The following is a 12,898-nucleotide window of genomic DNA, read 5'->3' as shown; positions in this document are numbered from 1 at the left end:
TTTAAGTAAGGGCATAATTGATCAGTTTGACAGGTTGTGATTATCAGTCGGGAAACTTGAGTCTAGAATTCCATAGAATTCCAAATTAATGCAAGGGTGATACTGATAATATGATAAGTGGAAATCATTTTAATTATCATTACTTATGCCGCGAAGCAATTTTTTTCACAATAAAACACCATACAACATCATGATAGCTAATTCGAATATAGGCCAGAAAAACTCGGCAAAACAACTATAAATCACGAATTATAAAATGTGGTTCGGCAAAATATTTTCACAGAATCACAAGTAATTTCACATTTTAAATAGAAAACAGCTCTTCCTCCTCCTGCATTCCTTCAACATTTGATTCAAAATTCGCTTCATGAAATCTCACTTCATTCGCTTCACCGAATCCTAATCCAATTTCAGAGTTAGTTGACCTAGGTACTGATTGGTCCATGAGGCTTTGACTGGTCGTTGTTGAAGATGCAGTAGCGGAAGCATGTTTCCTTTTAACCGGTGGTTTCGGAAGTGTATGGAATCTCTTGAAACACGAGTCTTGGCTCTTTATGCAGAAAAATTTCAGACACGTTTCGCACCTGAAAGCTGTTGTACACCTTCTTCCTTCCAAACCGCAGAGGTGACAGTCCCGGAAGACCGAGGAATCGTCTTTTAGAATCTTTTTTGGAAAGTGGGTGCCGATTCGCCGTTCCGACTGAGTGTTCGACTTCCTCCCCAATGATCTACGTTGTGGTGGATATTTTTCTAATATTTCACGCACAAGTACTCGTACAAAGTCTTTATAACTTAATTTTTCCTTCGTAGGGCGGAAAGAAGAGTGAATGATGTGCCAATTGTAAATTGCAATGTCCAAGAAGTAGAAGAATACTTTTTTATACCACTTGAAAGATTTGCGGACAGATGTGAATGGCTTAGTCATTCTGTCGACGTTGTCCACAGCGCCCATTGTCGCATTATAAACGAGAACAGTTGATGGTTTCTCTCGGTTGTTGTTGGGGTTTGTGGTTGTGATTTCTTCCATTTGGTGTCCCATAAATGTGTTCAGCATGAGCACTTCTCTCCGGTCAGACCACCTAAAAATCATGAAATGAAATTCATCCGGTTTATTGTATTGTTTTATTGGTAAATTTACAAAAACGTACCGTTCCACTAAAATGTCTGAAGAAGAATAAGTCGCAACTTGTCCCTTTGCTAATTTGTCCGTCCATTTTGGCATCAGCTTACTTCTTTTCTGTACGGTGCCAAGTATGTACGTACCAAGTTGCTTCAATCGCAATGCCAAGGTCGGAGACACGAACCAATTATCGATAGTGATTCTATGAAATTTGTTAAAATAGCCATGAAGAAGAGTCATCACAGTAGCGCCACCAAATCCAAGTTCTTGAATCCAGCTTGAATTCTCTATTTTGGTAGTTCTTCCTTGGTAAGGAAGAGCTTTGAGGACAAATCTGCTAGCCGAATCGCAGAGGAGATATAGCTTCATTCCAAATCTGGCTCTCTTGTCTTTTAAATATTGCTTGAAAGATAACCTCCCTTTGAACGAGAGCAAAGTTTCATCCACCGTGAGAAATGATCCCAAATTTATTGCTTTCCGGAAATTTTGAAACAGCTTGTCCATAAAACTTCCAAACTTTATATAACGATCTTTATTGTTGGGTGGGACGGTATCATTGTCCACCAGATGGAATCCACGAAGGATTGACTCAAATCTAGTAAGAAAATAGCTAGGATAAGTAGTGCACATAAATATATATTGTATTTTATTGCTATACCTATTCCTTGACATGACCAAAAAATGGCCAAAAAATGGGATAGAAAACATCGAATCAGTAGACCAATAATCCTTTATTTCCGGTTTGATAATGAGCCCCATCATCAGCGCCAGGGCAAAGAATTGCCACATTTCTTCACCATTCACCACAGTCCAATCCTTCATCGTATTCCGATCCGCGCGTTTTAGGTATTGAACATACATGTTTGTCTGAAGGACGATTTCATCCAAAATTTCGGGGTCCAAGAATTTTTGTAAAATCTCCAGTGCAGTAGATTCCTTTGTAATCCCAAAATCCAATTTTAGGAACACCTCCGGTTCCTCATAATCAGTAACTTAGGTAAAAATGGAACATTTTTCCGGTAGCGGATAACATTGGTCTAAAATATGAATAAATTTAGGCAAAACGCACTACTTAGTAATATGCATATATACAAATATACAAATAATATACGTACAGCGGGGTGTTCATTGGGGTCACGCAACTCGTCCTCAGAATCTACATCCGCGCCTTCTTCATCTTCATCTTCCGGAAAGTTGATCATGTTCTCGTCATCGTCGTCGTTTTGTTCATGTATCAAGAATTCCTCATCGGAGTCGCAATCTGAGAACTGCCCGAGAGAAAATTCGACGTCTTCACTGTCTGTCCTATTTTCAAGTGTGAGAAAATTTGATATATATTTATATATATGCTTGTCGATGATAAATACTTACCAGACATGCCTGAAGAGCTATACAATTGTAATATACAAGCTCCAAAAAAAACTACAGCTATTTAGAAATTTTTACCGAATTTTTTTTTTTGAATTACACGACTTTGATCTGCTCGGGCGGAAAATTGTGTTTTTGGAAGTACATGACATTGATGTACTTGGGCGCATGGTTACCGCAGTCGGAGTACACGACATTGATGTATTTGGGCGCATGGTTACCGTTCAAGGAGCACATGACTTTGATGTACTTGTGCCCTTAGCGACGTTTTGTGCAGCACATGACATTCATGTGCTTGGGAGGCAACTGGTTAAGCATTGGCATGTTCCACAAAAAATGCACTCCACCTCAGTATTGGAGATACAGGAGATTTTCTGACAGAATTTTTTTCCCCTACCAGGCGCCAAATTTAACGAGTCCGTTTCGGCGTGGGAAACATAGCCCCTCCATTCACAATTACTTGATTCAAGTAATAATTAATCAAGCTAATGCAACCGTGCTAACCCCGTCCATGGAAGGTTTGCCACTATTAAAATAACATGATCCTGGCATTATTTCCAACGACGGTCGGCTTTACATGTCCACAAATGATGATAGTTTGACAACTGGTTTCTCGGGTTACAAATTCATAACCTGCTACTCACCAGAGTTTCTGGACTTCGTGTTTTATTTGAAACCTTTTCAACCCACATTGTGGTTAGGCATAATTGTAGGATTGGGTGTAATGGGGACGGCTGCCTCTATACTAACTAAATGCAAATCAACAAGAAAAACTTCGTTCTCTGCTGTACTTGTTATGTAACTAAATATGTACATAATGATATCAATCTTGCACAGACCTACCCCAATAAAATTGCTGGATGGATATACATGTTGCTAGCTGTGTATGTAATAGAACAATAAATCCATGTATGTAAATATAATTTTTTTTACTGAATGACCGGTCCAGTGTCTGTCGACTCGATGGTTATATAACGCAAATCATTTGAAGATGCTTTGCTGGTTTGCTGGAAACTTGAAATACTAGTTTCGTAACTATTACGTACATAGTACCTGCATTCCTTAAGTTCAAGGCTGTCTGGGTAGGATCCGGACCACTTTTCTCACAATAAATGCATGCAATAATTATGGCCTCCTTTTACATAAAACTGGAAATGATTGCATAGGTGATCTCAGTACCGAAATTTGCTTCACGGAAGAAAGATGTTTGTCTATTTCGCTCTAGCAATTGGTTCATTTCTGATAATTTACTACTTCCTTTTAAAAGATGATCGTGATTGCAAGGAACCACCAGGTATGAGATTTCCTAACTTTACACAGTTTACGAAACAATCCCAGCAGTTACTACGAGATTAATTGGCGAATTTCCTTACACTTCCTAAATTCAGATGAGATACATGCATATGTACATAGTTTAGATTTTATAAAAGTATGGAGACGGTTAAGTTTGGTAATTAATAATAACTTATTATGCATGTAAAAATCAGCCGTCTTTACATTTGGAGCTCCAACTTTGAAAACAACTTATTCGGACGAGATAACATTTTGATTTTACTGTACCACTATTTGACGTTTTCTTGCAGGACCAAAACCCTGGCCACTTCTAGGAAATTTGCCAGATTTGTTTATGGCATCGGACAACATGACCTTGGCATTGGGAAACTTGGCTGAAAAATATGGAGAAATATATTCCTTAAAGATGGGATCTAAAAAGACAGGTGGGTCTGGATTGCATATAAAAAATAAATACAGGTTGTAAATGTTCGTTACATATAATTTAACTTATAATTTTAATGAAGCATTAATTATGTGCATGCGTACGTACATATTACCAAATAGGCATGCTCAAATTAGAGACTTAATTCGGAATCTTTTTCAGTCGTACTCACTTCAAAGGAAGCCATGCAAACCATCCTCTCCAATGAGGCGACGTTTGCTCGAGATTTCTCAGGAATGTGGGTCGATCGAAGTTTCCGTAAGAATTTAGGAATTGCTTTTTCTGAAGGAGAAGTCTGGGAAACTTTGAGACCTTGGACGTTCAAAACGTTGAAAGATTTCGGTTTTGGCAAATCGTCCGAGATGGAACGTTTTATAAAAGTAAGCACTTAAAAAAATATCCTAAAAAATTTCACAATTATGAAATCTAAACACTAAATCTCTAGGTCGCATCGCAACGTTTATTCGGCTCAATCGACGATAAGATGGGATCCCCAAAAACTAGCTGTGACCTCGATGTCCAACTGCTCTACAACGACCCCATTCTTTCCATCATGTGGCAAATGATAGTTGGTCGCCTTTCCCCAGAAGATGAACCGTCCATTAAAATTCTCTCCGAGAAAGGAGATGCTTTCCTTCGAACCAGCGTTTTTGGGGCCGGAATTGTAAATGCGTTTCCGTTTTTGAGACGCATCTTCCCAAACGCGTTAGGATACAATGTACAAATGGATTTTTTCAAGGAGTGCAACACCATTGCGCAAGTAAGAATGACAAAATTTGCCTTAAAATAATTATCCAAAATATTCCATTTGCATGTATTCCGACATCGCAAAGCAGTAGATTTAACTACTTATTAAGGGACATGATAATATTGAAGATGAGATTAATGGAAATGAGGTAGCTGGCCAAAATAATGAGCAGAGAGTAACTATTTTATCCGATTTTAAAGTAACAAATCCTTTGTATTAGATACATATGCACTTATCCCATTTGCATATTTTTAGCGAAACTGAAAGCAGTAGATATACATACATATGTATATACAAAGATTTATGTTTGAAGGGGCACGATAATGCACAAAATGTGAACTACAGAATTTATCGAAATAACGAGCCATAATGGACCAGAGGTCAACGCCGCCGATTACACGCCGCCGCACCGCCAGACGCCCGTAGTATTTTAGGCGCCGCCGCCGCCAATAAATCTTACTTCCTATTCCTACAACATTGCGGCGCCACGCCGCGCCGCCACGCCGCCGGAAAATCTTCTAAAATTGACGCCGCCGACGCCGCCGACAAATACATCGGCGTTGACCTCTGTAATGGACCGCGAGTAACTATTTTAACCTTCCATTTGCAGAATCTGTTCACGGAAATGGAAGAAAAAATGAGGAAATTGCGGATGATAACTCCCATAAATTTATTGGAAGCTTTCGTCCAAAATAGTATCAAGGATTCTAAAATTTTTAATTGTACTTACTTCATGAACTTACAAAATACATTAATAGAGTTAATTCGTAACAGTTAAATAATCCTTGGTTTAGGTGATAATTTCCTACTCACTTTTCAAGACATGCTGCTCACCAGTACCGATACGTCCAACACGTTTATGGAGATTGTGATTTTATACCTCATCACTTACCCGGACGTACAGGAGAAAGTTTATGAAGAAATCTTGAAAGTTTCACCAGATGGGAGAGACCTTAGTTATTCTGATAGAATAAAGTGTGACTTGATTTAATTAGAATTATTACAAAATTCCACAGGTCGAAGTAGTTTGATACACTGTTCCACATATTTATTTATAGAATGCCGTACATCCAAGCGTTTTTCCTAGAAACGCATCGAAAGGGTCAACCCCTCCAGAACTTGGTTCCTCGTCGTGCCTTGTCCGATATTGAGTATAAGGACTACATTATTAAAAAGGTAACGCAATAAATGTGTAAAAACGGCAGGATGAAAATTAGGGGACATCTCATACATACATATGTAACATACTTAAGCATTGTGGAATTGAAAGAGGAGGCACTTATTAACATTGGGAAGATATGATCTTGTCAAATTTTCCCATTGAGCACCTGAGATAGGGAATGCTCGTCCGATCTAAAAAAAGAACATACCAGAACAACCGGACGACCCGATTATCAGCGATATTAATATCTGATAATTACCTATGTATGTGGTTGCTAGGATACCATCATCATGAGTGACACGCGGCTCTACTATGAAAACAAGGAGGATTGGATTGATCCAGAAGTTTTTCGACCGGAACGTTTCCTTGACAAGGCTGGACAGGTGGTCAATGCGGGGAAGATTATTTCCTTCTCATTCGGTATACGTAACATATTTTCGTAATTTTTAAATTATCCCGAGGTGATATGTAATTTATCTGTGCAGATTATTTATTTCTTACAAACTTCTTTTCCAGGGAAGAGGAACTGTCCCGGAGAACTGCAAGCGAACATTGTTGCATTTCTGGGGATCACGTCACTCTTGCAACGGTACAAATTGAGCGTCCCGAAAGGTCAGCAAATGCCCAGGTTGGACATGAGGCCGGGATTGACGTTAAAACCGTACCCCTTTCAAGCCACGTTTGCTAAACGACAGTGATCGAAGACATACTGACCAAGACAGATCTTTCGTAATGTGTAACATCTGCCTGGACCAGTTTGATAAGCCGTTGACGAAGACTTTTTTACAGTTCGCATAATCCAATTTTTTTCTCTGCGATACAACAAATTCTCGGTACTGTTGACGCACACATAGACATATTTCCTAAGAAATTCATTATCAATTACCAAATTGATGATGATATTTGCAAATATAATTCAGCAAGAAGTACTTGTGTACTATGTATGTATGTGTAAACAATCGGTGATAATTTTTCCACCATAGAGTAGTGTATTTGTTGGTGTTTAGATAACGATATGTAAATCTGAATTTACATGCATACGCATTAAAATTAACATCAAGACATTGTTTGCTGAATACGTGCATATGTAGATATGTACATGTATTTAATCTTGCTTGCATTTCCAACCTAGCATTTACCATGAGCATACCGAGTCAATGAATAACAATTCATATACAAAAATGCATGCAATCCTGTAGATAAGTACATACATACATGTATGTAAGTAAATAATATACTTGCCAACATGTAGGTATATGCATGCATGAGTATGTTACATAACTCTCAATCTACTTCTCTGTTAAATTTTGTGCATTAAAATTCAACCAGAACATTAAATTCGGAAGGACAATTATTTCAAAAATATCAAACACATATTTCATCGAGGTATTATAAACAAGTCGACGCGGCATTAACAAAATCATGCGAGGTTAACAAAATTCTGAATTCCTAGCAAAATTTGTGTTGCTTTCAAAATTCCTGATAAGTTAAATGTCATCCAAAGAACACGTTGTAACATGATATATGTATGTAATGTTCTAGATTTGAATTTCGAATGCAACTCCTTTTAAACTTTTAGCAAAATCTTGGCCAAATTCCTTTTGCAATTGGCAAACCATTTTAACAACTATTGGGTAGAATTAAACAATACGCTAACAACCTTTAATAAATAGCGTAATTCCATCGCGAAAAAATAATATGGAAATTGCAATTATTTTGTAAAACTCAAAATATCGGAAAATTGGGGTCCAAAATCGAAGCAGCGGCCAATTTCTAGTCTAAAATTATTTTTAAAATTATTTCCATTCATATTAAAGCAAAGTTTAGTCAAAACTTGAATTTCTCAAAATTTACAAAAAATTCGCACATTTTGGCATTTATCTCGAAAACTGGCTATGCGCGCCCCCAATTTTATTACGGATTCTTTATCTACACTAAATTACGCAAATTTTAAGCTATCAAACTCGAAAATCGTTGGAAGATGAAAAAACACTATTTCATTGTATATATCTATCTTAATAAATAGAAATATCTGGCCGTTGCGTATTTATGTATGTGCGTTTTTCGCAAATAAATATAAATGATTTCAACGTTATACATATGTATGTCACTCAGCCTTGCAAACTTAACATATGCAAAATATTGTATAGTTTTGTACTTGGCTATTGATAATCTCACATTTTAACAAGATAAGTATGTGTAGCTTACACGTTTATCCAGGTTCGTATAAAAGTCGCAAGTCAAGGCTACACTTCAAACTCTGTCCAATAAGGATTTATGTACAGCGTTTCTGAACTTGCAAGATTGACAAAATATGGAAAATAACACTATCCAAACCTACTTATATACATACATATCCGCAGATAAATTAATGAGTAACCGTTCACTTAACTTATTAATTTAGTCGTGAAATAAGTACCACATTCCAGCATTTCATGTTCTTTAAATAGATATGTGACACGTATGATATTTGATATACATATTTAAAATATTAGTTACTTGAACCCTGATAAGCATATTCATATTGAGAAAGCTGTGGTTGATTAAGATGAACATGTTTGGATTATTTTCCTCACTCAGAACCTCCACGCAAACCTGACAACATCTGCCCACAAATCTTGTCAGAGTTTATAAATTTTTCAAAATATCTGCAATTACTGTGCGAACTTGTACCTACAAACATTTGCATATGCGTGCATATACTCTTTCTGATCTATGTAGATAATTGCAAGTAAAAGTGTAAACCAAGGATACGATTTTAAAAACAATTTACCAAATGCATACGAATATGTACTATGGAGTTAAAAATAGTAGCAATAGCAGTATTGCTTTTCACTATCGGAATTCAACCAAATTTGGGATCCTCGGTTGCTCCAAACGTCACAATTCATGTCACAGATGACGATGCGTCTACCTAGTCCGCCACGAATTCTTTTGTCAAACGTTTTTTAGTATATAAAAAGAACGGGTAATAATTTTTATTTAAAATTTTCCACAGGGATGCATAATATACCTGTATATATTATAAAAATACTAAGTTTCAAAATTTCCTCTTCTGGAGTACCCAAACTTAAAAAATCTGACGGCAAATTAGTCGCTCGGATTACGCCCGGTTTCCAGTGGAAATTTGTCACACGCATCGAGAAAAAAATTTTGAGAGCTTCTGCACCACTGGAAGTTTTAGTCCAGGCCTTGGTCTCAATTTTAAGCCACAAGTTGTAATTCAGATGACTAAGGTCTTCCATTGCCGATAAAATTCTTGTGACCAAATAAAATCGATGAAATGAGCTCATAGCCAATTTTTGACAACTTTTGCACCTTATGACGCAGCCGTGACCTATTTTGAAATCCAAGTTCCATTTTTGAATAGGTCGGACTTCAAAGGTTTTTCAGTGGGTTTGGAAGCTTTGTCCGTATAACTCTTGTCCTCCACTGAAACCCTTTCTGGAACAAAACAGCATCTCGCGTTCTCCTGCCGACTTGTTCTAATCCAAGCCATCACAGAGATAGGGGGATGAGATCTTCGACATTTTCTTACTCCCAGGGGTATGTATGATTTTTGCCATGTGCAAATTCTGCTATTTTCCTTGCTAAATTTACGCAGAGCTCGCGATAAATCTACAATGGAAACCGGGCGTAATCCGAGCGACTAATTTGCCCTCAGGTTTTATAAGTTTGTGTACTCCAGAAGAGGAAATTTTGAAACTTAGTATTTTTATAATATATACAGGTATATTATGCATCCATGTGGAAAATTTTAAATAAAAATTATTACCCGTTCTTTTTATATAATAAAAAACGTTTGACAAAAGAATTCGTAGCAGACTAGGTAAACGTAAGAACAGAAATATCAGGATTATTTGGCTTAAACTATAAAGTGTCCACATATTGAAAGTGTCAAGGTTCCCCCTATCTTTTCAACCACACTCAAAATAAAAAGTAAGCAAATTGCTACTGGGCAGTGTCTACATATGACCTTACCGGTTTGGTAGCGATTTTCTACGGAACTGTAGTAAATTTGCTACCACATTTTGATTAACCGTTACAGAGGTGTAATTAAATGCTACAAGATGGTAGCAAATTTACTACAGTTTCGTAGAAAATCGCTACCAAACTGGTTAGGTCATATATAGACACTGCCCAGTAGCAATTTGCTTACTTTTTATTTAGAGTGCACTTAAAAATTAATTTGGGATATGTAAAATAGCGTAAAAATTGGAAAATTTGATAAGCTTTCTAAAACCGAAAACAGAATTTGATTATCTCTTTTCGTTCAAAAATGACAGCACAAAATTTAGAGGAAGTGGAAAAATTAGTTTGCCACTCCGTCAAAAAAGTGTATTTCTCGGATCGGAAAAGGGCTCATCACCATTTCATTGTTCAAAGGATGGGCCGGACAAAATCAGTGATACATTAGACATATCTAAGGATCGTGAAAATGCAAATTATAAAATTTGGCCTTGTCAACCTGTCCGCCAGGACACCAATATACTCACGCGAAACGTGAAAAAATCTTTTTGATGCAACACCAACATATCCGTGAGGGTTGCACCGAGACAAATAAAAATTTCAAAAACATATCTTCGCAGGATCAATATCAATAAGATAGGCTTCGAAACACACAACACTAAAACTTCGCCAAAAATACAATCAAGTTAAAAATGGAGGAGCCAAAGCTATTTGTGAAAAACTTGTTGAGAAAATGTTAAAACTTACTCCCCGAAGTTTGATGTCATGAATTGTTAAAACTACTGCCCCGTTGACCGCGAAGCGTCAATCGTCTACAGTTCTACTCATGTAGAGGTAAAAATGACGTTCGAAATACCAATTTAAAACCAAACAAAATTTCTAATGAAACATAAAATGGTTGGAAATCGACAAAAATGGGAGCGTCTCAAATCGATTCGCCTCCAGCAAGAATGTGAACTTTTGGATATATTTCAAAGAGTGTATCATCAGGAGATTGACCCCTCTATCAAAAACAAACACGTTTTATTTTGGTCGAACATGGCTACGTGGTAGAATGGAGGAAAAAAAGTTGATTTCGTCGATAAGAAAGACCGCGCTCAAAAAGTACCTCATTGTCGAAACATTAAAAGATTTTGGGCATTACTTAAGAAATAATACTCTCATAAAAAAGGACACCAAAAAATTTGGAAGCATATCAGCGGGTTATAGAGAAATTCGTCATAGCCGTTGGCAAAACGACTGGCAAAGCGCTCATTAGAGGTGCGCGACAAAGTCTTCGCTCCAAAGGTAGGGACGGTGTATTTGAACCACATAAAGATTGAAAAACTTCGGTATGCTTATCATTAGTATTGTACAAAAATTTCATTAGATTTGATTCATGCATTCAGTTTCTGCAGGCCTAAACGTCCTGACACTTACAATATGTGGACACTTCTTAGACGAAATAACTATATTTATGTATTAAGTATGGAAATCTATTTGAATATTTAACCACATACAACTAGGTACCTCGCTTTAACATTGATCGATCACATCCACAATTCGGCACGCAGGGCCTCCCTGGGTCATCCAATTTGGGAGACCAAATTGCTATCGACCTCAGTTAAAGAGAAGTAGTTCTCCATAATTTGTAAGAGGGAGATATGTAATCTAATATCTAATTTGTACATATGTAAAACAATCCACATTCCGTGTAATTATCTTGCCCCAGTAGAGTGGTCGTTATTAACGGCTCGGCATTTAATATTTATCTAGTTAGCGAAAATGCGTTGGTTATAGTGGTGTTGCTAACATATAAAGGTATTGTAATTGCGGTACATATTGATATATATATTTCGATGCGTTTGAGTTTCGATTGCATACGGAAAAACACTGCCTGTTGGTTATAGACTATTTTTTTTTAATATTTTAAAAAAATATTAACAAAAATTGAGCCGTAGATAAATAAATCCCGCAGGAGACGATTTGTCTCAAATAGAATAATTCTGTTTTAATTCCCCTATGTTCTAGCCGGAAGTTTGAATCTTACAAAGTTTGTCAATAAAACATTAAAGGTGATTCCAGAAAGGAATTGTCTCTCCTAACCTGTACACAAGTTTTAAACCTATTATTAGATAGGTTGCGAGTTAGCCGAAGTTCACGTAAACGCTAACGTAAACGTAAAATTTTGCTTCCCGCCACTGTTCGGCGGCGCCCATTTAAGGTTTACGTGAATTTTCTTTACGTCCACGTTATTTAGGACGTTAAATCAGCCCATTTAGCGTTCGTTTAACGTAACCACCCACGATTTACGTAAAGTTTTTTCACCATGCAAATTTAAGAAAAATGAACAACAGGCATGTATTTTTTTCGTTAATTATTGATAAATGCATTTAATATATGCTTACAATTAATTGAAGTGATATATAACTAATTGTGAAGCATTAAAACAAAAAGTAAACTGATAACTTCTCATGAAAGGATTAAAAAATGACGAGGCTTTAAGTTAAACTAACTAAATAAATCTTCTGTTGCTTTTGTAGCAGTTTGCAAATTAAGAAATTGATTAGTAAATATGTAATTTATTATAGTATTATTTATTTAAACAACGTCAAGCTTCGATGGAGGAAAGGAAGTATGGAAAGTGAATGATATTACACAAAATGAAGAGCTGAAATAACAAAAGCATTATTTGAATTAATTAGAAACAAGTAAATTTATTGTTTATACAATACAGAAATAAAGCCTTAGTACATGGCATCTAGATTTTCTTATGCACACAATTTCATGGAAAATATAAATAATGCTCAAGATCTGGCATTGCTTCACAAAAGT

The 12,898-nt window shown here is 36.5% G+C and overlaps 2 protein-coding genes across 2 annotated transcripts; one reads left to right on the top strand and one right to left on the bottom strand.

Annotated features, from left to right (window-relative positions):
• Positions 1-304: 304 nt before the first annotated feature.
• Positions 305-1,942, bottom strand: LOC110857425 (piggyBac transposable element-derived protein 4-like). The gene is made up of 3 exons (XM_035857898.1): positions 1,779-1,942; positions 1,149-1,715; positions 305-1,079 (listed from the first exon to the last, which is right to left on the bottom strand). Exons 1-3 carry the CDS (start codon positions 1,940-1,942, stop codon positions 305-307), a joined length of 1,506 nt encoding a protein of 501 aa, XP_035713791.1.
• A 1,749-nt stretch (positions 1,943-3,691) lies between these two features.
• Positions 3,692-7,839, top strand: LOC110857424 (farnesoate epoxidase). Its single transcript, XM_022106020.2, has 9 exons — positions 3,692-3,782; positions 4,072-4,206; positions 4,368-4,585; positions 4,651-4,965; positions 5,564-5,675; positions 5,748-5,928; positions 6,012-6,129; positions 6,394-6,535; positions 6,632-7,839. The coding sequence occupies exons 1-9, from the start codon at positions 3,692-3,694 to the stop codon at positions 6,811-6,813; spliced, it is 1,494 nt and encodes a 497-aa protein (XP_021961712.2). The 3' UTR covers positions 6,814-7,839.
• Positions 7,840-12,898: the final 5,059 nt, after the last annotated feature.

Source organism: Folsomia candida, unplaced genomic scaffold (genome assembly GCF_002217175.1).
Source record: "Folsomia candida strain VU population unplaced genomic scaffold, ASM221717v1 Fcan01_Sc018, whole genome shotgun sequence".
Classification (NCBI taxonomy): Eukaryota; Metazoa; Arthropoda; class Collembola; order Entomobryomorpha; family Isotomidae; genus Folsomia; species Folsomia candida.
This window is presented reverse-complemented; position numbering and strand designations above follow the sequence as displayed.